Source organism: Sparus aurata, chromosome 17, assembly GCF_900880675.1.
Source record: "Sparus aurata chromosome 17, fSpaAur1.1, whole genome shotgun sequence".
Lineage (NCBI taxonomy): Eukaryota > Metazoa > Chordata > Actinopteri > Spariformes > Sparidae > Sparus > Sparus aurata.
Window position 1 is genome coordinate 8,977,743 of NC_044203.1, and position 25,964 is coordinate 9,003,706.

The 25,964-nt window shown below is 42.1% G+C and overlaps 1 protein-coding gene across 4 annotated transcripts in view; it reads right to left on the reverse strand.

Annotated features, from left to right (window-relative positions):
• vps13b (vacuolar protein sorting 13 homolog B) overlaps positions 1-25,964 on the reverse strand; it is a 329,852-nt gene that overhangs the window by 60,246 nt on the left and 243,642 nt on the right. For all 4 annotated transcript variants that reach the window (XM_030393719.1, XM_030393722.1, XM_030393718.1 and 1 more), the window contains exons 38-41: positions 22,400-22,795; positions 11,048-11,250; positions 9,466-9,682; positions 6,458-6,642 (exon numbers count right to left, since the gene is read on the reverse strand). In XM_030393719.1, coding sequence (XP_030249579.1) covers positions 6,458-6,642; positions 9,466-9,682; positions 11,048-11,250; positions 22,400-22,795 — 1,001 coding nt within the window. The remainder of the gene's footprint in view (positions 1-6,457; positions 6,643-9,465; positions 9,683-11,047; positions 11,251-22,399; positions 22,796-25,964) is intronic.

Below are 25,964 nucleotides of genomic sequence, written 5' to 3' on the forward strand. Positions count from 1 at the left end.
TATGCATGTATACATATGTGTATACACAGGTGTGCGTATGTATGTGAGTACATGATACAGTCTGGGCAGTGTCAGTTTCCGCTGCCTGATTGTGTGTGTACCTTATCTGATAAACAACATGTAACCCTGAATATCTGACATTCTCTTGGGTGGATGGCTCCAAACTATATTTTCATCAGGGGCTACATGAAGTAGGCCCGGCAGCCAAAGCTCAGGGCAAAATATTAGCTGAAAGGTTATCTTAAATGGTATCTTAACTTTGAGTTGAGGTTCCACTTTGGAGGTGGTTCAAATGCCTGGCAATCTAGTAGTTTAAATATTCAACACTTGTTACAAAAATATCTAAATCCAGGGCTTTAGGCAGCATTGTGTATATGGATTTCCATCATTGTCACCCCTCAAAGTGCTTGCTCTTGCACTGACAGGCTAAGATTGTCAATCCAAAAGTCTGATAACATTATGGAAACAATTCCTTCAAAAAGAGACCATTTAGTTAAAGAGTAAGATTTGTAATCAGAAACACAAGTCTCGCTCAAGGTGAAGTCTCGCTCTGAAATCTTGTGAGGTTAGGTGTTGCAGGAAGGGGAAGATGGAAATGTGAGTCACAGTTGGACTCTAGGCTGAGTATTTTAGGGATGGACAATGTCTACCAGCCAGGGAGGGGGGTCCAGGAAATGTATGATCAGCTATATAACCAAATCTTTGACATTAAATCTGATAAACAGAGCCGATAATATGACACCAAATTGCTTTCATTACTTAACAAGAACAGTATGTACACATTATAATATATTAGAGTAAGACGAGACAATGGCAATTTGCAGTGCATGTTCTGTAAGTGTTCAGAAAGGAGGGAAAAAGTATACGAGTTATAATACAACAAATAGTATTAGAGCTATGGATATTAATCATCCATCTTTGTTCACCACATTCTAGCCTTTCTTACCCTCAGATGTGCATAACCTACAGGTTATAAACGTCTTTTAAAAATATATTAACATCAAATTATTGGGTTACTTCAGTTAATTAGTATTAGACAGGACAGTCGGATTATTTTGGTATGATATTTTGCATCCTTAGAGTATTTAGCCAACAACAATCAACCAACACCAAAATGTTTAGTATGGTTAGTATTAATCATTTACACACCGAAATATGTAAACATAAGGGCCCAGGCTTTAAAACACCCATATCCCCCTTTAACCAAAAAAAAATAAAGCAGTTATTTCAACTTCCATGATCAACCCATGTGTGATCACTGGAGTGAGTATAAATATGTCTTTGCAACTGAAGACTCCCCGAGCTCTCTCTGAGGCTGTGGCTGCAGACATCCACAGCCTTGTCTGCCATTACCTTTATTAACAATATCAACACTGCTATTAGGTCTTCTGTTATTTCACTGATGCCTATGTGTCTAACAATTCCACTGCTTGCTACCTCTTATCAGCCAGCAGACAAATTGAATTGACATCGGCTTGAGCAAATGTTTACTCAGGAGATGTAATGAAAATTGTTCTGAAAATGACTCCTGCTATGCTGTCTCAGGTGGGCTAATATACGTTAACATTAATCAGTGTGGAAAATCAGGAGAAAGCCCATGTTGAGATCCTCGTGCTTAACTTTTTTTTTTTGTTTTTCCTTTGTAATGCCAAACTTTTAAAAAGGGGGACTGGAGTTTTGGTGGATGAGGTGTAAAAGCTCCGGATCAAATTAACCACATGGACGGTCTTATTTTTATAGTGCATTAGCTGTGACTAATGCAGGTCTGCTTGAGTGCTGTCCCACTAAAATAATAGTTATCTTGGCTAAAACACACTCTCGCTCTTTCTGGTTCGGTGTGTTGCTCTGAAGAGAAATACATCACAGACTCCCCTAAAATTGCAACAAAAGTTTGCATTCTTTTACTGGTTGGAGAAAAAGTGTGAATCAATAAAAATGGGCGCGCCATGGATGTGAAGCTGATGGTGGACCTGTGTTTCTCATAATGAAAACAATGACAGAAACAACAGCTGCAGCAGTGGTTATTATGGCTGAATGTTGCCAGTTCATCTCAGGCCACAGTGGCTTTATGATATCGGTCGCGGGCCAGCAGGGCCACGATGGCAGCACGGAGCCCTGCTGGTACATGAAAGGCAATCCCGCAGTGCCATGCACGAAAGCAACAGCAGGGGAGCAGATGGAGTGACGTTTGTCTGAAAAAGGCATAATGATTTGGTCAACTGCCCAAACAGCGAGTAGATTTAAGTACTTTATATATTTGCATATTAGGAAAAGTTAGCCTTGATAAAAGGCAAAAGTGAATGTGTACGTGAACAGAATGTGTCGCATTTGACAGACTATATGCTGAGGGTGTTGCTCACTCCCACTGTCCCACTCTCGCACTCTGTACTGTATCTCCTCCTCTTGCTCCCCTGATTTGGGGTCAGGCTGAATCATAGCTCCTGTGTTTACTCCCTGTTTCTCAGGCTTCAGAACCCCACAGAGAGGCAGAAGGAGGGGAAGACAAACGCGAGGGATGGAAAAAGAGCAGTAAGGACACCTGCTTATGATTCAGAGAACTGGACCACACGGTGGTGAAAAGGTGAGAATGAGTCACCTCAGTCTCTCCTTCTATCCCGTCACCACTTGGGCTCTCTACAGGTGGGAACCTGTGGATACTCCATAAGGGATCTACCCCCCTCATCACCATGACATCGCTCGCCATCTACTGTATGTAAAAACAGTGCAGAGAGCAATTTGACTTTGAGTAATGGAAGGAGGTTTGAATTCCCCCTCGGAGATACTGGAAACCAGTTGGGAAACCACAACTATTTAAATGCAGGAAATCTTGATTTTATAAAATGTTAATATGATCTGTTCTGGGGACAAGCGAGCAGAATGGCTCAGAGAAACAAGCCCCCTCCGACCCCCCTTCATCTATTCAGCGGAGTGGAGAAAGGGAGTAAAGGAAAGAAGGAGGGGGGCTGTGACAAAAGGTGGGAGAAGAAAGAGAAGTAGAATGAGGAGATGGAGAAATGTTTTATTTCATATTTTGTTCACCTCGGGGAATCCTTTTTCACCCTCAATCTGCTGGTTGACAGCCACAGATTGGAAAAAAAACATCATTGCCTAATTGATGGAGAAGGATGACAAGACATCTCAATGCTAAATATCACTCTCTCATTTCTCTTATTTCGTTTCTTTCTCTATGCCTCTCACTTTCCATTTCTCAAAATCTATCACCCCCCCATCTCTATGTGGCCACATGGTAATTTTAGAGGCCTGAGAAATTATAACTGCCTCCTTTCTCTTTCCTGCATGCTCTCTCTCTCTCTCTCTCTCTCTCTCTCTCTCTCTCTCTCTGTCTCTCTTCTTCTCTCTCTCTCTTTCCGCCTCCCTCCCCCTCTCTCTCTCTCTGAATGTAAAGTAAATTTAATTCCTTTGGAACATTACTCTGTGCCATTACTGCTTTCTGATTTTCATGGCTGCATTTCCTTTCTCTGTAGTTGGACTTCCTTTCTGGCGTTTGAAGAAATAAAACATGAATTAATCAAGACTTTTAAAGTTCTGGAGAGAGGAAAGCAAAACCATTGTCTGCTAGAGGCTGATATCAATTATATTTGGGATTACGATGACTTAAGTGATGACCAAGGGGTTCTCTTACAATAACCCACAAACCTAACGCCTCCCCTCACACACAATTGGTGCAGTGCCATTGGAGTGTTTGGAAACAAAGATGAGGTAAGAAGGACTGTGTAACATATCAGTAAACTGATCCAATGACTTATAATTACTTAATGATTCCTCCCAAAAAGTCTATGACATATGATACTGTTTTTAGCAGTGGCGAAAAAATGCACGAGACTAGCTTTCAACAATGGTTTTAAACCAGTTTACCGCACTTTGTAAGTAATGTTGACCAACAATACCTTTGTTAATATGCCCAGTCCTACAGTGTCCTATAACAGACATATCTGCTGCAAGGCTTATCCAGACCATTTACACAGAGGTCATAGAAACAGAAGCAGCAGAACTGAAGACTCACTCCTGACCCATGAAATGGCTACTTGTGGCTGGCACAGTGGTAAACAGATACTAACTAAATCTGCACAACTTTTTCACCGTGCTTCTTTTCTGTCATTAACAGTGGCTCACATTTAAATACTTGGCATTTATTGCTTTTATCTACAGGCAGAGTTTGTGACCCCACTGCATCTCATCTCCACATGAAGTGGTTGCAGTTCTAGCCGGGTGCTCAGAGCCTCCTCTTTTCACCACTTCCCCTGTATAAGTCTCATCACCTGATTCCTTTTAACAGACTTGTCAGAAGAGACAGGACCATGCCAGATGAGTCGAGTAGAAGATGTGGAAACCACATGTTCATCAACGGCTGGTTCCACATCTCATGCAGTGTATTACACACTCAAACACACATACGCACGAAACTATGTTTGTGCTCACAGGCATCCATATTTCTGCATAGAGATAGATGCACAGATACAGTTAACGGTTATTTTCATGATTAACTGACATTTGCTCCATAAAATGTCAAAAAATCATGGAAAATGCTCACTATAATTTCCAGGAGCCCGAAGTTACATATTCTTTAATCCAACCAACAGCCCAAAACCCAAAGATTCTTAACCAGAAATGTCTGAAGTTACTGAAAAATTACTGAAACGATTAATTGACAATAAATATACAGTAGTTGGTGATTACTATTGTTACGATTGACAATTGGATTAATCGACTAATCTTTGCCGCTCTAGATGCAGAAATAAATGCAGGCAACCATCTCCATCTCAATCCATCTCTTCCTCTTCCTCTACACTCCCTCCTTTCTCTACTGTAACTTGATATGCGGCCAATCAGCTAGAGGCTTTGCAGTTTTACTCATTACAGAGTTTACAGCTGTGGAGCCTTGCAGGGAAGCCAGACATCTGCAGCACCTTCAAATACCTTGTCTCTTTCTGGCTGACATACAGACACAAAAAAACATCTGCACTGTAGCTGAAATGATTGTCAGAGTCCAGGAAAGAATCCGAGAGATAAAGGGAGGATATGGGGAGAAGAGAAACGTCTGCTGCGGATGGAGGAAAGAAGTAGAAAGAGGGAAGGTAACCCGACCCTCAGGGTTAAAATGAAACAATGTAGTTAAAAAGTATCTATAAATGGGCTGAACTTTTTTAATTTCATGATAAATTAAAAACATGAGATTATAACACATATTTGTGATAGTTACTGTACTTCAGTTATTTATGTCATGGTAATGAATAGATAACTTATTTGAGCATTTATAAAGTAATTCTCACCAGTTATTGCAGTAATGTGATGTTGAAAGAAATATCCATTAGCTAATTACATCATCGTATTTCATCACATTTGAAACCATGCTCGCATTACATTTTGATCATCCATCAGTTGTTTACCAGTCTCTAGAGGGCTGCTTTTCAGCTTCTTCTGCTCAGTGTGACTTCTGACAGCCTTTCACTACAACAAACTGAATTACAACCACAAAACTAACAGAAATAAAAAAAAGGATTCAAAAGAGTCCGACTTAATAGCGCCAATACAAGCTGTGACACCTCATATAAGTAGGAAAAGAAAAGGGTAATTTATTTGTTCAAGAGCATGACTGGGTTAAGCTTAGATGACAAAAACATGTGCTGTATATTGGTCAAAGCGAGAGTGACTATAACTGTCTTGATTTAAAAATTGTATATTTTTTGGTCCAGGAAAACAGAAAAAGTACCGAGGAGGATGCTAAAGTACATGACTTTGGACTGCTTTCCTTTGAGGATGTTAAACTGGAAATTGAGGAGGGGGATAGAAAAGCGGAGGATGAGTGATAGGAGGAAAAGTGGGATGTCTTGTCCCCCACTGAGGCCCAGCAGACTCAGTAGCTGCTACAGCCTGCCAAATTATAACCTCATCTTGGGTTGGAGACACCTGGCTATTCACACCAGAGCATACCAGATGACTTCCACAGCTGTCTGACCATGTATTACATGTTTGGAGGAGCAGCAGGGGTCTTTGACATTCAATAACACAAAGGGTATGGGAGTTCTCATGACTCATGTCATGAGAATTATAATGGCATACATCCCAACTCTAAGACAGTTTATTTCTCTTTGATTGCAGGTGATTTTAAACAGGGAGAAGTGTGAGAGATGAGTGGATTCTACTCTAAGTTTGCTTTTCTTTCATTATAGTAGCAGGAATATGACGACAACAACATATCCAGATACAAGTGATGAATATAACAGTCAGTGGCCTAACACATTACCACTCCTTGCTTCTCGGGAGTTTTCATATTCATTCACAATATGCTGTGTGTTTCTGTTGGGGAAGGATTTTCAGAATCACGGCAGAGACGGAGAAGTATAAAGAGAAGGTTACCACTAGCGCTCCAGTGGTACATGTTTGTATAACATTTAAATGTCTTTTCTAATCATGACATATGCGTGTCAGACTCTACCTGAAGGACATCTCCCAGGTCAGCAGTGCTGATTTCAGGGTCCTCCGTGGTGTTGAAAGGGACAGGAGTTATTCTGACGAAGGTAAGGACGCGGGGTTCAGGATACCTCCACAGCATTACCCCTGGACTATCTTCTGTCTCACTGTAGAAGACCACCTCATGGGGTCCTGGCAGTCTCTGGGAAGCTGCAAGAATAGAAGAATTACAATAATGTGTGAATAACCTCACTTGAATTTGTCAGTGATCTAAAGGCAAGGCTTAAGCTGTGATGTACAGCAAAAAAGAGGGGAAAGTGCAGTGAGGGGCCAAGAGTATAAGAAAATGATGAGAGAAGAATAATTCAAAGAAACAAAGGAAAGAGGAGAAAAAGATAAACCATGACACTTGACTAAAACAGATAAAAGATGATGCAACTGGAAAGCACAGGATAAACTAAAAGGAACCCATGCATTTTTTGTTTTCAAGGTCCCACACTGTATAAAGGGAGAGGTTCATGTTTTTTTTTTTATTATAAAGCAGATTCAGGTGCTCGGTAAATACTGTAAAAAGTGGCAGGGCACTCAATCAACAGATAAAATGCACAGAACATTTATTCAGAAACTATGCCCCAAAGGAGCCGTCGAGGCTTATGCAAGGTTGTGATGTCATAACCGTATAAGTCACCACCACCAGCAGTGCACCCAGCGCAGCCGTGGTTGCGGGCCTTAAACAGCACATTAGGCCTAAAACAGAGCATTCAGCCAGAGAGAGAATAGAGGTGCTGCAGCAATGGGCATGATGAGAAAAAATTTGTTTTTGGACATTAGAGCTTTCTAAGGGTACACTCACACTAGGCTATCCATACGGTGCCCAAGAACGTTTGACCCTCAAAGTCCAGTTTGTTTGACGAAAGTGAGTGCTTCGTGGCCCTGGCACAGCTGAAAGAGGTGAGCTTCGGTGCTGTGCAGTTGTTCATGCACAAGCATAAGCAGAGGTACGCAACGTGGACATGAAGAATACTTATGCGTATTTAGCCGCAATGCAAAATCGAGAAATACAGGAATGTTAAGAGGGCCATCTTTAACCAAAATGACACGAAAGTCACATTCTTTATGTTGCTCTCCACTGTGCTCTGACCGTGCTACAATGTGATGACGTGTATACAAGAGGCAACTGTGCTCAGGCCCGGCTGTGACCGGAGCAATGTGAGTGCAGGCCAGCTGGGGACAGGGGAGGAGGGACAGTCATGTTTTTGCAAGGAAAGGAGCAACTGGGCCAAGTGTGAGTGTGCCCTAAGAGACACCCAAAAGCATGAACCACGCTTTTCAGTCTGAAAATGAGCATTATATGATTATATGAAGTAGATAACAAGTTTACTGCACTACCTGCCCATTTAAAGGCTTTATAGGCTTCCTTGAACATTTTTAGATAACTGTGAAAGAAAGGAACACACAGAGGTTGTAGAAATGTGATGCCTTCCTTTCACATCATAAACTTCATCTTTGTAGCAAAAAGGAAAATGAATTTCATCTCATTTGCATTTATCTTCGGTGATGTGATGTTTTTATATTTACTTCTACTATGGAATCTGAAACTCTCCAAAACAATATCTCCAAGGTAGTTGTCCAAGTTTCCACGCTTTCACAATGTTTATATGTGTAAGAAGGCGTATATAAACAAAGTGGCTGAGAAAACATTTTTGCTTTTGAGTAAACAACCATTGATTAAACCATGCCAAGCACCTGCAAAAGCTGGATAACACTGGATCTCAAACTTCTGAGTGGTGTTTGACTTAAGCCGCGGCTGCTGTTTGGGATTCAAGTCCTTTGGAAAAATGTTTATTTGAAAAGAATAGTCAAGCAGAGAACTGCTGCTTTGTGTGGCCCCTGGGGGTACAAACACTGACAGTCTCTTTGTAGGAAACACATTTCAAGGGGCTGCAAAATCTGTCTGTGGCCAATTTTCCCTTTTATGTGAAGGAGTGAGCTGCCCACTCGAAGGTGGACAGTGTATTGTTCTTTTGCGAAAACGTATGGATGAAAGAAAAAACAGTCACTTTCATGAGGTTTTGCTTTCATTTGAGTTAGCTCGAACTTAAAGAAAGTGAGAGACAGGGACATGGACTGCTTCTACCCTTGTCTACATCCATCTTTCATCTCCTCCTCTGACCATCTAGCCCATCCCTCCCTGTGTCAGGCCCCAGGGGGCCACTCGCTGTTCTCTGTGCTCCCGGGCCCGGTTTTCTCTGGCTGTTGACAACATGTTGCCGACAGATTGTGCTCTCTGTTCTCGTTCACTACTGTACGTTCTCCTGCTTCAGCCAGCATATTAAATGCATCAAAGACTAGTCGAACAGTGCAACAAACAAAGACTCAACCACAGCTGACAGAGTGGACGGCTGGTCTACAGCCAGAGAGAAGTTTGATCCTCTGTGTATAATGTTCCTATGTGTGTCTGTGTGTGCGTGCACATGTAGAGGACAGCACACACAAAGCACAAAGAGGGGGAATAAACAGCATGTTACTCAGAGTGGAACCAGGCAGACATGTCTGATGAAACTTCTTTTCACAGAGGTCTTTGATCTGACTTTGATTTAAGGCAATGTGTATCTTAAGTGACATCTCACTTTGGCACAAAGGTTCTTGTTTTTAGTTTGTACAAACTCATTTATAAGAGATTATGAATGACTAGCGATGGTTACTGTTCATCCTATGCATTCAGGAACAAGTGCTATCCACTGTTCCATCCATATTAAAAACAACAGGTCATATTAATTTCCTCAGACTACTGGATTTGTCTGTCTCTGCTATGAATGCCTACCTATAAAGCAAACAGCCATCTTCGGGATGCTGGGTAACTGTTAAGCATCTACTGACATCACGTTCTAAGAAATGAAAAGCTCCACAAAGCAATCACGTTGACATAGGATTCAGAGTATAATAAACAATGCTTTACTAATAGTTATGCCTGGCTACAGCCGCCCTTTGTCATCATTGCAAGAGATTAGCATGTACAGTGCAAACATTCACCTGAGTCCTGGAGGTATTGAAAATTGCCTGTTCGTAGGTCATCTGAGCTGTGCTCTGTCCGAGGAGAGGGAGAGCCTGGAGAGGGAGGCGGCTGGGTGTGGCAGGCTTTGCCCTTGGAACAGCTATCAGCTGAATCCTTTTTCTGGAGGTTTAGATACACCTGTAGGTGCTCCTCTACCAGCTTCAGGCAGTTCAGGTGTTCCTGGCCCCAGAAGACCTGTCAAGACAGAAGCAAAGAGGGTAAAGATGACTGGGAGAGAACGGCAAGTACAGAATATTGGTTGGGGAAGGAGGGGAGATAGAGGTGGTCAGTGAAAGACAAGATGTAGGGTAACTGGAGTGAAAGACAGAGTGATACTGGGGAAGTAAAGAAAGACAATTCCAAACACAGACTTTGATAACAAAAAAACTAGACAGTGACACAGACTCACAGCTCATGTCAGTTTTTCAACATTATTTTCCAAAGCAGGAAGAAAAGCATTCAGGGTTAACCTAGTCATCAACCTTTCACATCCTTTCTAACATTACCCGACACAACCTTACATCCTCCTTACTTACCCGCGGCATTCCCCTTCCCATGCTCCATCAAAGAGGGTCTGCCCGGGGTTTGGACTACGGATCAGGAATCTCTGAGTCAAAAACTCTTCACACATGGAGCTGCCTGCCTGCTTGCCTGCTACTCACTAGCTTGCAAGGGTGGGTTATGACTAAACTCTAAAAACAGGAACATTTGGGGATTTTTTTCCCAGGTTTTCGGAAAGAGCGCACTAGAAGAAGGAATCGGAAGGAATTCCGGTGGTTTTTGTACAGCACTTGATTAAAACACCACAAACGCCAATATTTACAGAGGGAAACGTATGGTTACGTATTAAGTGTTGAGTGGAGAGTCATGTTCCCGTTAATGGGCACGCAATAAAAGCAATGAGGGAATCATTGAAAAATGGGGAAGGGGTAGGGGGTTCCCCTTGGAGAAGTAATGTGGAATAATACATTAGTAATAATGCATCCAGTTAGTCACATTGCAAAGGGACTTTTCAGTGTGGACATTATGTAACTTCTCACAGGAAAAAAGGCACACATCAGATACAACCATCACTATAAATAGCCTTATAATATTCCATCACTGAACCAGCAGATGTGACTGAAAGTGGAATTACAGCATGCAATTCCTACTGTCATCACTTCAAGAGGACAGAAGCCATGGCAGGGTTGAAACGGAGCAGCAGATTTAAAGGGGGTGTGATGAGCTGGGCCTTTGGGAATCAGCTAATGAATACTGTGAGGATCATTTTGGAAATCTCTAATGGGAAAACATAACCTTCAACTCGACTTAAAAAGGGAATTGAAATCCTAATTGTTTGCGACTTTTGACACTCAAGCTGAAGTGACATTAAAGTCATCATCGCCTTATGATAAGGGGATGTTCTTATCAACCCAAGGAGTCTCACTCAAACCCCCCAGGGTGTCTGTGTCCTTGAGCAAGACCCTCAATTCTAACCAGGTGCAGAAGTGCTGATCTGACCCTGGCCTCTACAAACTGGGCGATAAATCTTGTGACTGAGAATGCTGAATTGATGCAAACCTGCAGCAGGCCTCCCTTTAAGTCCAGCAGCAGTTTAGGCGGACCGGGCTCAGGTCCAGGGCTGCCGCTGTGCCGACACCACCGAGCCTCCAAGGAAGAGCTGCAGGAGAACGGCCCCAGCAGGAGACGGCTTCGGTCCTTCAGCCCCGTCTTCACCAACACATCTTGCAGCTCCAGCTGCACAGACGCAGCCTGAACAGCATCTAGGACAGAAAGAGTAGCAATGAATGGCATGTGGAGCACAGGGTGGAAATAAAGAGGGAAAACAGGAGGTAATTGATATGTCAAAAAAAGTTTGGCCTATAATGAGGAAAAATGTCTCGTCAATGATGCCGTGGTTTCTGGATAAAAGAGCAGCCATCACTAATTTATTGATAACACACTGGAAAAAACAAAGAAACTGGGTTCAAATGGACGGAAACGATTTCTAGAATAAATACTGGTTTCACAGTGAAATATTGATACGTCTAATTAAATATTAACAATAACACAGTTCATTGATACAGGTGCAACTAAGCCAGATGAAACTGAAACACAAACAAATTCAACCTCAAAATTCAGTTGCACGAATGCTTGCCTCTGTGTTTTTACAAAGTTCAACTATGACAGTCTGGCTATGTGATATCAAGCAAAACATACCGTATAGTTACACTAACCACATCAGTGGCCTCCAAATTATCGTACTCATTTGATTAATTCAAATAAACACACGCTCCAGGAAAGAGGAATTCTGATTTTTTTCCTCTTTAACAATTACATGCATGCTAGAGCTTCTAAGACTGTTTCTTAGATGATTACCTGATGATCGGAAAAAAATTCAGAGTTAATTTTAAGTGGCCTATTTACTAGAGTAAGTTCTGAATTAAATTATAAGGTGACAGAGTCGTTAGAATATATATATTTTCTCCTTAAACACTTAAACAGAGGTGTTTAAGGGTCATTGTTTTCATTGTGCCTGTCATTTTTTTTTTTTTTTTTTAAGGATTGTTTCAGGCATAGACACCTTGATTTAACAGTGGACAGACAGGAAGTGGGAGAGAGAGAGGGGGTGTGACATGCAGCAAAGGTCCTCCACTCTTAACCATTCGACTACCTGCGCGCCCAGAGCCTGTATAGAGTTTATGTTGAACTCAGCGTTTCGATGTGGTTTGTTAAACCACAGAGGTTAAGCAGACATGATGGCTGTGAGAAAACCCTGAAGGGATCCAAAGAGAGGATCAAACATCCACTCATCCAGAAACAACCAAAAGTAGCAAAAGCCCATAGTTAGTGAATTCTCTGTCCTTTACATTAAAATAGAGATCTGTTATGAATCCCAAAGCATCTTGATATTGTCTCCGCCAAGTTGAGATATCACTTGAATTTGGTGTGATACGTGAACACCATTCATCTATGCAATGGCGTGATGGTGAGTCAGTGCTGATCAAATATTGAGCGCTAATCAAATATTGTGGGTTTATATCTTTTACAACTGGAAGGTGTTTACGAGATAGCCTTTCACATTCCAATTTTACAACCTGGCTTCTATTCATCACTTCACCATCGGCGTCGCCAATTCTCCTCGCCTTCAAGATGTACGTGCGCATGGGTCAAAGATTCAATAAATGCACACACGTTTCCACATCAAGTAGTTCTTCATAAATCTTTACAAATCCTGATTTATACTTTGACAAACTTGACAGCCAGTCTGTACAGGCGTTTCAAGCCCTTTTTTCTGTGTACGCAAGGTTTTTAAATGAGGGCCCTTGAATTTGGCTTTTTTTCCCCCAAAAAAATCGGCCGACTGAACCTCTCTCTGCTGTTTGCTGACATGGGAGGGCTGATCTGGTCAGTTAAAGCTACTACAGCAGCAGCAGTCCATTTGGAAACCTCATCACTAGATGACTAATAATGTCCTGAGAAACACCTCTTTTTAATAGTGGTTTTTTAGCTAGATAAATTCTCACTCCAGTCTGCTTGGCTGCAAGTCTGGGAAAGTCAGAAAGCAGCAGTATATTGTTTCAGTCTCAAACTACAAGTTATGTATGAAAGTTCCAGTTATGTAATTGTTTGTCATTTAGAAATCAAACAGTAGCACAGAATAAACAGGGACATTTTGAAATATGTTTTTGATTGTGCCAGTCATAGTCATATTCATGAGCATTGAGCTTTTTTTTTTCTGTCAAAACACAGCCATAAACACTGGTATCTCCAAAACACAAGGAGTAACCATGTGTAAAACCATTTTCCTCAGAGTAGCAACTAATTACAGTTTTTTCAGGAGAGACTTTTCTAGCGTGCCTGGGGTTCACTTGGGGTGAAGCGGGACAGACGGAAGAGATGGAAAAGAAGTGGGGGAGGTGGTGATAAATGAGAAGACAAATAGATTTAGACATGGAGGGAGTGAGTGTGTGTGTGAACCAAGTGAGTGACACAGATCCAAAGGGTGTGAGAGAGAACACGTTATGATATGATGAAGATATGACACAGAAGCACGCTCTCATCATGTCAGGCATGGTGAACTAAGGAACATTTTATTCATAAGACCATTAGGGCCCATTAACACAACAGGGGGGTACCAATGGATGCGCTCCTCTCTTGCATAGATCATTGTAGGGGGAAATGTTATACTGGGATGACTCATTACACTCACGAAAGGCATTGTTGAAACACGTTGGCAGTTCACCTGCTAATATCTGCTAGTGTTGCGGTGCAGAGAGAGCTATTAGAGATTACTTACTGAACTGTGGACATCGGGTTTATTTTCATGGCTAGGATTTATTAGACAGAGCATGGGAACTCCCAAACTGGCTTGTTAAATGGAGAATCTGTCATTCTCTCTCTCTCTCTCTTCACACACACACACACACACACACACACACACACACACACGCACACACACACACACACACACACACACACACACACACACACAGAACTGCAGACAAAGAAATAAAGCCTAATACACGTATGAATGTACCCACGCACGCACACCTGGGTGAACAAGTGGAAACAAATACAACCACATACATATCAACGTGCACACACACACACACACACATAATCTCTATCAAAGCATTCTCTTTGGTCTCACCAAGCATCATTTACAGCCCAGTTGACCGCAGCATCCTGGTGTTTAAGCCAGCAGAAGCAGCCAGGACTCTTAATAATCACCCTAATTGGGAGTGGTTTTAAAAGGGGGAATCCCTTTCTTTCTTCATCTCTAACTCCATTCTTCTGTCCAGGCTGAAAAACAGTCAGAGGCACATTTCTCCATGCTCTCTTCACCCTTGTGTTTGCCCTGTATGACTGTATTGCAACTATGTAGGTTTGTCTCCCGAGACGCGCCAGCGAGACAGGCCAAAGACATTACACTGCCGAGCTGTGAAGTACTGCCATAAGCAGGGAGGAGTAGAGGGGAAAAAAGGAGGTAGGAAAGTATTAGAGGATGAGGCGGTACCTGTGTGCCTGTGTCTGCATACATAGAGTAAGTAACATATTTGGAGATGATGGGTAAAACCATGAAAACCAAAAGGCAACGGGAAAAGAGAGACAGATGGATGCAAAAGAATGTAAAGACATGGACACAGAGAAAGAGAGAGGAGAGAAGGAGCCTGAGATTCTTTAATGACGGGAAGAAAATACAGGGGCATTAGCAAGATTTTGGAAAGAATTGAACTGATGGGCAATCGTATACATTTGGTTCCCACTGCATTGCCTCTGTAAGTTGATCATAGCTGTTTCAGCACTGTTGCCAAAGCAAAATTTACCCTTGGGGACCATAGAAGTACATTTTAGTCAGTCCCGGGATACCCTTTAGTCACAAGACCGTGACAACGACCATCTCTGAACCTCTCTTACAGCGTGACGTAGAGCCAATGTTTCGGGGCCCTAACCAAAGATGTCACCACATTCCCGCTGATCATCTCTTGTCTGCAACAGCCTGAAACCACACAGTATATACCGGCCTTTAGAAACATTGTTTTAGTTAGAGAAACAATACATTTTCACGGCCAGTAGATGGGCAGTAGTCATCTGATCACCACGTAAAACAACCCACATACATCTACAAACCCCTCAGTATTAATCTCTGGACATCATTTAAAACAGCCACAGACTAAACTCAAGCTATATACAAGTTGTGAGACAGCACCAATTAGAGGCCGCTGTACTGTCACCATGTTGAGAAGCACCCTTGAGTGAGAGAGTGAGCTACAATAATGGAACTGCTGTATGACAAAATGCTGTAAAATATGAACCAGAATTAACTTGGTGACACAGATCTGCACACACAAACGTACACCTGCATACGATGTATCTCATGTGGCCAAAGTCGACCTGCCAGTAAACCAGCATACACAAGCACGTCCTCTGCAGGCGAACGTACAGCCTATGACACTCAGGGAACAAAGTGGGTGGTGGAGGCTAGGGTGGATGGAAATCTTTCTAAAGTGAAATAGATTTCTGGCAATCGCTTGGGTAAGATTAGATAAGATCGGAGAAGTTGATTTACCGTGTCGGTTTCTCCCTGGCAGCCGTTATCTGACCACTGCCTGGCTGATTTATACCCCGGGACGTACTGGTATCAATTAGAGGAAACCTAAAGGAGTCATTACCTAACTAGCAGAGGCCCCCAAAGACTGTCTGGGATGGTAAGAGTAATAGAAGTAATATACTGTCACTCACCACACAAATACACTATTCACTCACCACAAGACCACTATAGGACACTAGAGGAATATGGTTTCATAGGAGGGGACACTGTCGGCCAAAATGGCACAACACAGGGAGCCGTGCGTCATCCAAGCCGTTACACAGTTACTGCTGAGTGTTGATGAGTTACATATGGGTTCAGTGCCGGTTGCAACTCATAAACAACTTATAGTAGATATGTGATAATTATAATTATATGCATGATCATTTCGTAACATCCAACTCTAAATGTGATCTATTTATAGGAACACATGTATGAAGATAGTGCAGCAAGTAGAGAGATCATATTTCCACAACTGGAATTTTCAAAGTTGCCCGAAACTAATCCTGATGCTGAAATATTGTCAGGTTTTAGGTCAGCTCAGCTCGGTCTTGGTTATTTTGAAAAGTAATTTAACTCTCGCTCTGTCTGGCTGCTTCAGTGGTCTGTGTCTGTGTGTACATGTGTCTGTGTCATACGCTGTAAGTAGGAAATGCAGTGCCCAGCAGGAAATGAAAAAGAAAGGGCAAAACTAGTTCAGTGTTATGAGTTACATTAGCCTGGCAAACGAAAGGGCAGTAATGGATAAAATAACAGTACAATGCTGCTTAAGGGGAGCTACCCAAACTGTTAACTGATTCAGGACAAGCTTCTTTATTATGGAACCCAATGACCTTAAATGACCTATGATCGGGCTTGTAGAAAAGCTCTGTTCTGGATTATGACTGTTAAAGCTATCAAAATTTTGAGTTTACTGGCCACATTCATCTGGTCTGGAAAAAGGTGAAGTGCAGCTTCGCATGGTAAAACGGTTAAGGCAGATTGTTCTGGCTGCAATCTACGTTATGTCTTTGTAGGTCAGTATGATAGCCATTCCCTGGTCAGTTATATTTTAGTTGTGAGAAAGCAGAGATGACATAGAGGGCCCCAATTTAAATGATCTATCGGGCATGATCTCAAGCGCATGGCACAAGTGCATGTCCAACACCAATTTGCTTGTTAAACAGCAGATGATCTGGGCGCAACCAGCGCGTCATCTTCCAGGACCTGGCCCACGACTATTCCAACAGCAGCACTTGTCACATGGGACAGTGGCGCTTTGGCAAGTTGACCATCCACGCTGACATTTTCCAATCATCTGTCCCCCATTAACAACACTATTTGACTGCCTATGAGGAAAATGCACCGATATTTAACAGAGAGGATGAGCGCGGGGGAGCCTGAGTAGCTTTTTTAGAAAAAGAAAAAAGAGGCGGAGCATTGCCTGGAACGTAAAAGTCTAATTCCGTTTTCTTTGGAGATTTTCCTCTGTCCTCTTTGTGTTACATAATTTTGTTTTGCTGCTTTAATGATATTTGCTGCAGTGACATGACTGCGCATATCAAAATGTGTTTGTGGGCACATCTTACTATCCGAATAATTTGCCCTTTAATAGCAGGAAAAATAGTGTGCCTTGACTTTCGACCAGCCTTTTGTTGGTCTACGGCACAGTTACTTTCTGCTGACTTAAGTTAAGCAATGCACAGTCAGTGCGCCTGACCACACCTCACTGTAAGACCAACACAGACATGGGCACGCAGATGGGTGCAAGAACACTTGCTCTTTACAACACGTGGGTGCTGGGTGTTTAAATAATGTCACTTAATAATGACACTTGCGCTGCACTTTGTGCCACTCATGCCAGGTGTAAGACTTTTTTTAATGCTGGATCAGTTTAGGTTCAGTACTGAGTGCCAAAAATATTGAGCTTTGAACATTTAACAGAGAAAAAACTACTTTATGATATCTATCTACAAAAGTATTGCAGCATTATAACACTAAATTTCACCTGTGCTTAATTACCTTGACCCAGCAGCCATGCGTGTCTTCCCCTATGTCTTCTCTGCAATATACTGGTATGATTAATGCATTGAAAACAATTTATGATTGGGTTAACATGTATTTCAGAATATAAATCTCGTTAAAAGTTTGGCTTTGCTTAGCTCTGCTTTTCCCAGACTACTGACACAGAATCAATATGATAAATGGAAAAGAGGGGCTTTCTTTCAGCAGAGTAAACAAACTGACATGATCGTAATTCAAAGGTGGGCCAGGGGGAAAAATAGAACGCTTGAGAAGAACGAAAAGAAAAAAAAAGATGAATGAATAAATAATTGGTAGCTCTCTCACTTTGTTCAACGAACAGAAATGTTCCTTTACAACTGTGCTGGAGTAAATCACCGTGAAGAAGCCGGGGGTCCACAGAGGCAAAGGACCGAGGAGAAAGCTTTGTGTGTGTATGTTGATGTATGCATATGAGAAAGTGTGCACTAGTAACAGGGTCTGTCGACATGTATGTGTGTGTGTTCATAGGAAATCGGGGGCACTCTATGGGCAGTCTGAAGGAGAGCTGAGAGATTAGGGAGGGTCCTGTTTCATGGACCCTAAGACATATGTTCTCTCTCTACTGCCCGCCTCCCTCCTCTCTTTCATTGAACTACAAATGCCCCCCTACCTTGGGGAGTGGTGAGCCGTGGACGGAGGGAGGAATGCAGGGCTTCCACTTGCTTTTCATTAGCACAGGATCTGGTAACACACCTCACTGTCAACCTAATCCCCTCTCTCTCCATCTTGTCCCCTGGCAGAGGGGGGTGCGGGGCTGCCGTGACCAGGTACAGAGCACCAGATGTTCCACAGATGAGGGGGGAGGATGACAGGGTCTTCACCCCGTCGCAGCTATGGATGCAGGCTGATGAAGACAGGGTGGGGTGGGGTGAATGTAATGGCATATATTGAAGAGACCCCTGTTACTGCTCACACATAGTAGTCTGCCTTTCTCCTGTTTTCCCCTGCTGTCCTGTATTACATCTTCTTTCTTTTTTACTTCCTCTTCCTTTCTGCAACTTTTTTTCCTCATCTGCTCTTCTATCATACTTCTACTTGGTAACTTCCCTCTCTGCTCCATCTGTACTTTTCTCTTTAGCTAATCATGTTTTATTTCCTGGGCCATCTTTTTATCTGACTTCTTCTCCTCTTTACATGTCGGCGCCTACATCTCCGTGTTCCCTCTCCCTCTACGTCTCTATCTCCATCATCCTCTTGCGTCCCTTGTTTCACAATTCTTTCCTCCCCTCTTCCTCCCTCTTTTGTTTCTTCTTGCACACTGGCATCATCCTGTGGTTTGCTCAGGATGTGCTCCATCAATCTCGGCCTGTCACTGAGGACCAGCAGAGCAACAACAGCAGCAGCAGTAGTGGTACGTACTGTAGCAGTAGTAATACTACATTCTCCTGTCTTACATCTCTCATGTACAGCCTCTCCCAGGGGGGTCATTCCAGCTGACTTATTATGGCAGCTCAAACGCTCAACCTAACTGAGGGGGAATCCTAACCTTTATCTTCGTAAAATTCCAAGGTATCCGTTTTCTGCTCTACGGAATGGACTGGAGAGGTGCTGACTGATGGAGGCGGTGCAGATGAGGCTGAAAGTCAGCAGATACATCTATTGTCACCAGCGATCAGTCAGCGTAATTGGAGACAGTTTGTCTCCTTTGGATGGCAACAAATCTGGAAACACTATGTGAAGAAGCCCTCAGGGAAAAAAGCAGTGTGTGTTGTGACAAAGATCTATAAGAGTGCTAAAGTTATCAAGAGGAAAAAAAAAAAAAGAGAAACAACTGGGTGAGACAAACATGTTATTCAGCAGGAGGACTTCTGACATTTGATTCGCAATGCCTTTCCCCAGGCAAAAAGATTCTCTTTGATGGCATTTGGTGCCATGTAAACTTTGTAACTCCACTGGCGACGCTTACAGGTTTTACCAGATGTGATTACAACATGCGCTTAGAGATGATGCAAGGACATGAACAATCAGGCCTATCATGAGATCTACACGGAGGATATTAAAGCTCTCAGGTATGTCGGAGAGCACTCAAATATGATATACGAGGAGCTGGATGAAACTTTTGCTGCGCCTGATGACAGCATAAAACCTTTACGCCAGTTATTATAAAGACTTGTTCAGAACAGACGTATATGCTGTTATGTTTTTTTTGGGTTGTGACAAACAGTTTTTCCAAGGGTTTAGAGCCAAACGGGATGAATGATCCAATAGATGTCAATAAACACCAGTGGTCCTGACCCCAACATTTTTTATTTGCGTCTTGTCTTACTGCTGGAGTTTGTGGACGAAACAATATCCATGAGACAGGACACTAATCTCTATTTCCTGTGTTTACTGTACACAAACCAAAGAGCTATTAATAACCCATCCTGTTTGAAAAGTATCATATGGGCAAAGGAAGAACAATCACTATAAATCGAAGAATCATTTGAAAGCCAAGTGAGTAGGAGGCGATTCACTTTCATATTAGTTCAACCGTCTCTAAAATCCATTTCTTTTTCCATTGCACTGCACACGCAGTTTCAACTGTGTTTATCAAAGTCAACACATCAAAGATGGATGAAAGCTGAAAAGCTGGTGAAAATCAGAGCGGGGCAGCAGCGCTCAGCATTGTGTCACCGTGCAGTTATGCAGATCTGAGTAAACAAAGTGCAAATTGTTTGAGGTTTTAATTAACATTTTCGACAATCATGTTATCTGAAGTAACTGAATATAACATCTGTCAGACAGATGCAGGCACTTAGGGAGCCCAGTTCCCGGTCCTTGTCCCTCTGCAAACAGGGGACGTGTCGCTCAGCGGTACCGAGGTACAAACCGACTCCTTGCAAAATTATGAGTCAAGAGTCTTGCTTATTATCTACTGCATGTGGCATGTCAGCCCTTCACTCTCTTTTATCCTGCTGTTTCCATCTGCTGTCCAATCTGGAAGATGAGCCAAAAAACAGCGAAAAACAAACCAAGGATCCCAGATCATCTGTTACAGCGTGTCGGCTCACACCCAACGGCACAGAGAAATTGGAAGCATTTTAATTTACATTAGCATTAGCAGTTCTGATTGTCATAATGGAAACACTGTGATGACTCCTGGATAATAGTCAGTGTTGATGAAGGCAGGGTTTGGTCCGAACATGAAAACAAACAATCTTGCTCTCTCTCACACACACACACACACACACACACCCCCACCCACCCACGTACATAAACGCATGAAAGCATCTTTCTCTCTCAGGGTCTATGTCCATGCGATCAGATACACACACACAGTCTCACAACAACTTTAGATCCAAGACTAACACAAACATCTCACTTTACAGTTTACTGACAAACCTTGTTTTTGGCAGTGAGGGCTTTGCTAGCATGTGTAAAAAACAGAAATATTCCAAAAAATACTGAAATCAATACTGGTATTTGGTTCCCAGCGTTCTCTCAGTGTGAGTGGATGTCAGATCTTCCAAAAAGGCTGAGACATCACATATTTTTCAACAAACAAGGGTGGAAAGTGGAAAGTTTGAGTAAGTGCTATGAAGACAGACACTGATCGCTATGCTATTAGAATGGATTTAGGCATATTTTCTTCATACAAGATTCCTTAAAACATGTCAGTTACATTTTCATCTAAAATAAATTCAAGTGGGGTGTGCTCTGGGTATCCGGATAAATAGCTCTTTGGAGTATTGTCTACTTTCCTTTTTTGTTTAGTAACATAATGATATGAAACAGAACAATTTGTTCCCCGCTACATTTTTGTATTGAATATTTGGAGCTTTGTTTAATGTACTTTATTTTCAAAGGGCCTGGGTTGGTTCCAGTTGGCTCACATGGTGAACTTGGGTACTGGACAAATGACACACCACAAAAAAAAAAAAAAGCATGTACATGTCGTTTAGTGCATTTCTGAGTCTAAAAATTGTGGTTTCTTTAAAAGATGATAAAATCTGCCAAATGGGGTGAAGTCATGACAGTTGTTTCCAATGCAGCTCCACCTGTTTCAGGAATTTCCTTTAAACAAGTGGCGATATCTTGAAATACAGCAGAATAGGACGGATCACATCACTGCTCTGATTTATTTTACACATGAAGAAGAAAGTAACAATGACTCATTTAAGGACCAGGCCCTTTTTACTTTGGCGTTATACAATGCGTCATTTACTGAGCTCAGAGAGGTCTTAGCAGGAGGTTTAAAAAAAAGAAAATGTTTCAACTTGAGTCTAAGGCATAAGAGACCATGCAACTAAGAGTTGGCTTTAGAGATCTTTTGGTATGTTTTACCATTACCACTTACCATCTGTCCCTGATCACACTGTAAACTGAGGTGACAGCACAGGTAATAAAACAAAACTTTTATACTAGCTGATACAAATTCTAACTATAGTTTGGGGGTTTATGTTTCAGGTTTAAAGACATAAAATGTAACATTTTTGTATTCAAATATCTAGAAATGACTGGACCTTTGTTATATATTTTGTTAAGTTGTGTACTTACATTATCCACAATATGACGTTCCAGCATTAATCACAACCTCAGCAATTTGCTAATCGCGTTGTTTCAAATCGACATTTTTCATTTAAAATTGATTAATCATTCTGCACTAATAACTGTGACAAAATTGTCTGGCCTTCAGGGTGACAACTGATATGTGTTTTGTTTTGTCACTTACTTTTGTTCAGTGATTTACTAATTAATTGATCAAATCAAGTGTGAGTTGAATGGTTGTGCATCCGTGTTTCTGTGTATCTGCCCACATAAGCTCAATCTTATATTTTAGCCCTGCAAAAATGAAAGATTTGCCTGTAACTCACCTTCTATCCTTGGCCCGGACTTCATGTTCAGACTTCCTGTCATGGCCGACACTGTTACTGTTACGTGGGGCCTCACTGGATGGGCCTCTGTCTCCATGACCACTACAATCTGGGCAGTTTGGAGGGAGACCTTATGGAAGGACAATGCCAGGGCCATGATACTGTTGGCTTTGCCCAGGGCCGAGGCCTGATGATGTGGGTCTGAACGAGAAAGGCCAGCCCTAGGAAGTGTCTTCATAGGGGAGGATTGAGGGGTGGAGGAAGCAGACGGTGGTTTACTGGAGGTATCCCATGTGTGATTTGGTAGGACTTTCTTCAGGTAGGCTTTGGCCTGCTCCAGCTTCGCCAGTGTGGGGTTAATTTTCAAAGGCCGTGATAGCTCTACATTTAGCTCAGCTGTGGAGAGAGAGAGAGCGAGAGAGACAGACAGAGAGAGATGGAAAAAACAAAGACAATAAATTAAGATGGAAAGAGACAAAACAAAATAATGGTTTAACCACGCAGTCAACAAAAAACACAAAACAACTCCCTCTATGTACAGTTTCGAAGCAGTCGCTCTTAAAATTGGGGAGTATCTCTTGTGCTCATCCGGACATATTTATGAAGGGCTGGAAGTAGAGAGAGCAATGCTTTTAGGCAGGTAATAAAAACATGACTTTATTTTATAACGAAGCTACCTTATGACACAAGTAAAGTACACTGAGTGGTAAACACACTCTCCCCAGATCTCTGTGGGATTGTGTGTGTTCTGTTTGTATTTAGTGGGAAATTCATATTTCATATATATATGATTAGCAATCTAGTGACAGACTATATAGTCTTTAGTCTGTCACTGTTGCCCCTCGCTTTTTATGTTCACTTGACATTTGGAAACTCACATAAACTGGACACAATCCATTTGGGGGTTTTAAGAAAAGGCAGGCTTCACTCGTGTCCCACTGAGCAAGATCTGTTGCTATCTAACCCATGGAATACTGCATGGTACCAAGTCTCATAAATCAAACTTTGGACTCTTTTCTCTTCTTCTAATCACTCAGCTTTGCATGCAAGGGCTAGACAGCTGGGTCCAGTCTCAATCTGTTTCCCCTTCTCTTATATGCACGTATATGCGCACACACAATTACAGGCTGTCTCAGTGTAACATCCTGACGTGACACTGCAGAATAGCAGAAGAGAATCTTTTCCCAATGCCAGCCACATAAATCCAAGACTCCTCGGCTCGTCTTCTGTTCTGCCTCTCTCTCGCTCTCCGGTGCACTGCAGCCTTCAAACACTTGACTGGAATTTACAGAGACACATGAATTAACTCAATGCCGTTTTACACCACTTCCATTATCCCATTTTTCCACTTGGTCATGATGATGGGAGAGGGAAGCAGTTGAAAACAAGCGCAGCTGTTTTTCATGGTCTCATCAAGGCACCAGTGTTTGGAAGGCTTTTAGGGGTTTTAGGCCTCGTCTCTGTCTCCTTCCCAGGTAGGAGCACTGGATGACATGAGCGGGAGTGCTGCCAAAAGAGGCAGACAGGCGAGTATCCACACACGCACGCACACACACACACACACACACACACACACACACACACACACTGCCCTAAGGATTCGCTCTCATTTAATCCAGTGGAAGTGCTGCACACGGTCAAATGGAAGGATGGCTGGAGAGAGGAATTGGAGGAAAGATACGTGGAATTTGCTGTGCAATGTAGCTTATCATTTCCACTTGACTTATCACCAGGAAACTTTTCAGTGGTGGAATAAATAGCCCGTAGGCAGCTGTTCATCCAGGTTCCTCTGTTCCCCTCCTCTCCTCTTTCACTCTTTCATTTACTTCCTCTGTTCCCATGTAGCTCATCCTTCTGCTTCTTTCTCAGTCCTTTCTATCTCAATATCCCCCCCTGTAATTATATAAAGCTGTCTCTGATCACCCAGTCAGGGCCAGCGCCGGGGCCTTGCCTGGCTCCTTGCACAGGGGGACCTGGTCCTCATTATCGATTGTCCTCCCATGCCGAGGTCCCTCTCTTCCCCCTGCCATGAAAAATTCATCCTACCCCCCCAACATCCATGTGTGGCTTAAGTGAGCAGCGCTAAAGATAAAGCTCGCTGAAACCCCAAGGTTTTAATAATTGACTTACATAACTTTTCCTTGATTGGAGACATTAATGTCATTAGTCGGTGGCAGAAAGTCTGGTATACAGTTTGCCCTTTGGTGGCCCAGAATCATCCTTGCGACATCTTTCCTACCCTCTGAAAAATGCTCACATTTGAATACATCCCTTATTCCCAAAAAGTTGTGACGTTGTTTAAAACGTAATTAAAACAGAATGCAGTCATTTGCAAACAAACTGTTTAGAGACATAGTTTTACAAAGTGTTCCTGAGCTCATATAGTAATATCTTTCACATCATTTGTCAAACAAAAAGCTGCTACCTGTGTTTCGTTGTTTCTGAAACAATGGCAACAAACATCTATTCTCTATCCACACCATCATGTGTTTCATAAAGCGGTGACTTGCTTGGGAATAACTTTGGAGGATGTCCCTTTCATACACAACCATGATACTGTCACCTGTTACCAGTGAACCTGTTCGAGACAGGTGTTTTGACCACTCCACAACTCTCCCAACTTGTCTAAAAAGTGTTGCTGACTTGAACTTCAGAATAAGCAAACTACATAAATCACTGAAGTTGATGAGATAAAACTTTTAACATACTGTCTTTGTACCCTTGTCAAATTTGTTTATGTAAAAAAGACTTACAAATGATCACTCATGTCATACAAAGCACTCTGACATTTTTGTAATCAGGATTTAATATTCATTATGTAGCATATAATTGTCTCAAGTATTTGGATGAACTTCTCTAGCCATGGTTGCAGGAGTTGTCTCCTATAATAAATTAAGGTACCGCATAGAGCTTTTATCATTCATGCAAACTCCTTTTTTATAACTCAAAGCAGAGAGGATAATAATGCAGGAATGATATTACCTGTAACTTCTTGTTAACTACAGACCATGTCACTAAAGATGTTATAATTTCCTCTGAAAAAATTCATGTACTTTGGCCATATCATTTTACTGACAATCTTTACAATAAATGAAGAAAATAACAAAGTACAGCATGCAGCTTATTTATTAGCTCCATCATAATGCATGCCATTAAATAACTTGAGACATGTAACATCCTGCAGTTCAGCTGGCTGATGCACTTATCACTTCTAAATTTATGACAGATCAGTGAAAGGAAAATCCGTCAAAAGACAGCAGGATAGTCTGTATCTGGATTTTAAATCGTGGGAAGGCTCCATGAGAACCCTGGAAGGGTTGGGGACCGCAGCATCTGTACAGTTTACCCACCGGCTTTATTTGCTAACCGATGGAGCGAGTTTTTATTGAAGTGGCGCAATGTCAAAAGATGAATCTTTTGAGGAACTCCAATAAAATCGCACCACAGCATTATATGGCTTCAAGTCCCTCCGTACATTTGGTTGTTTCTCTGGAATTGATATGGGGGTGTGTGTAAGACTGCCTTTACAGTGATGTACCATATGGTTTCACTATCCAGGTTAAGA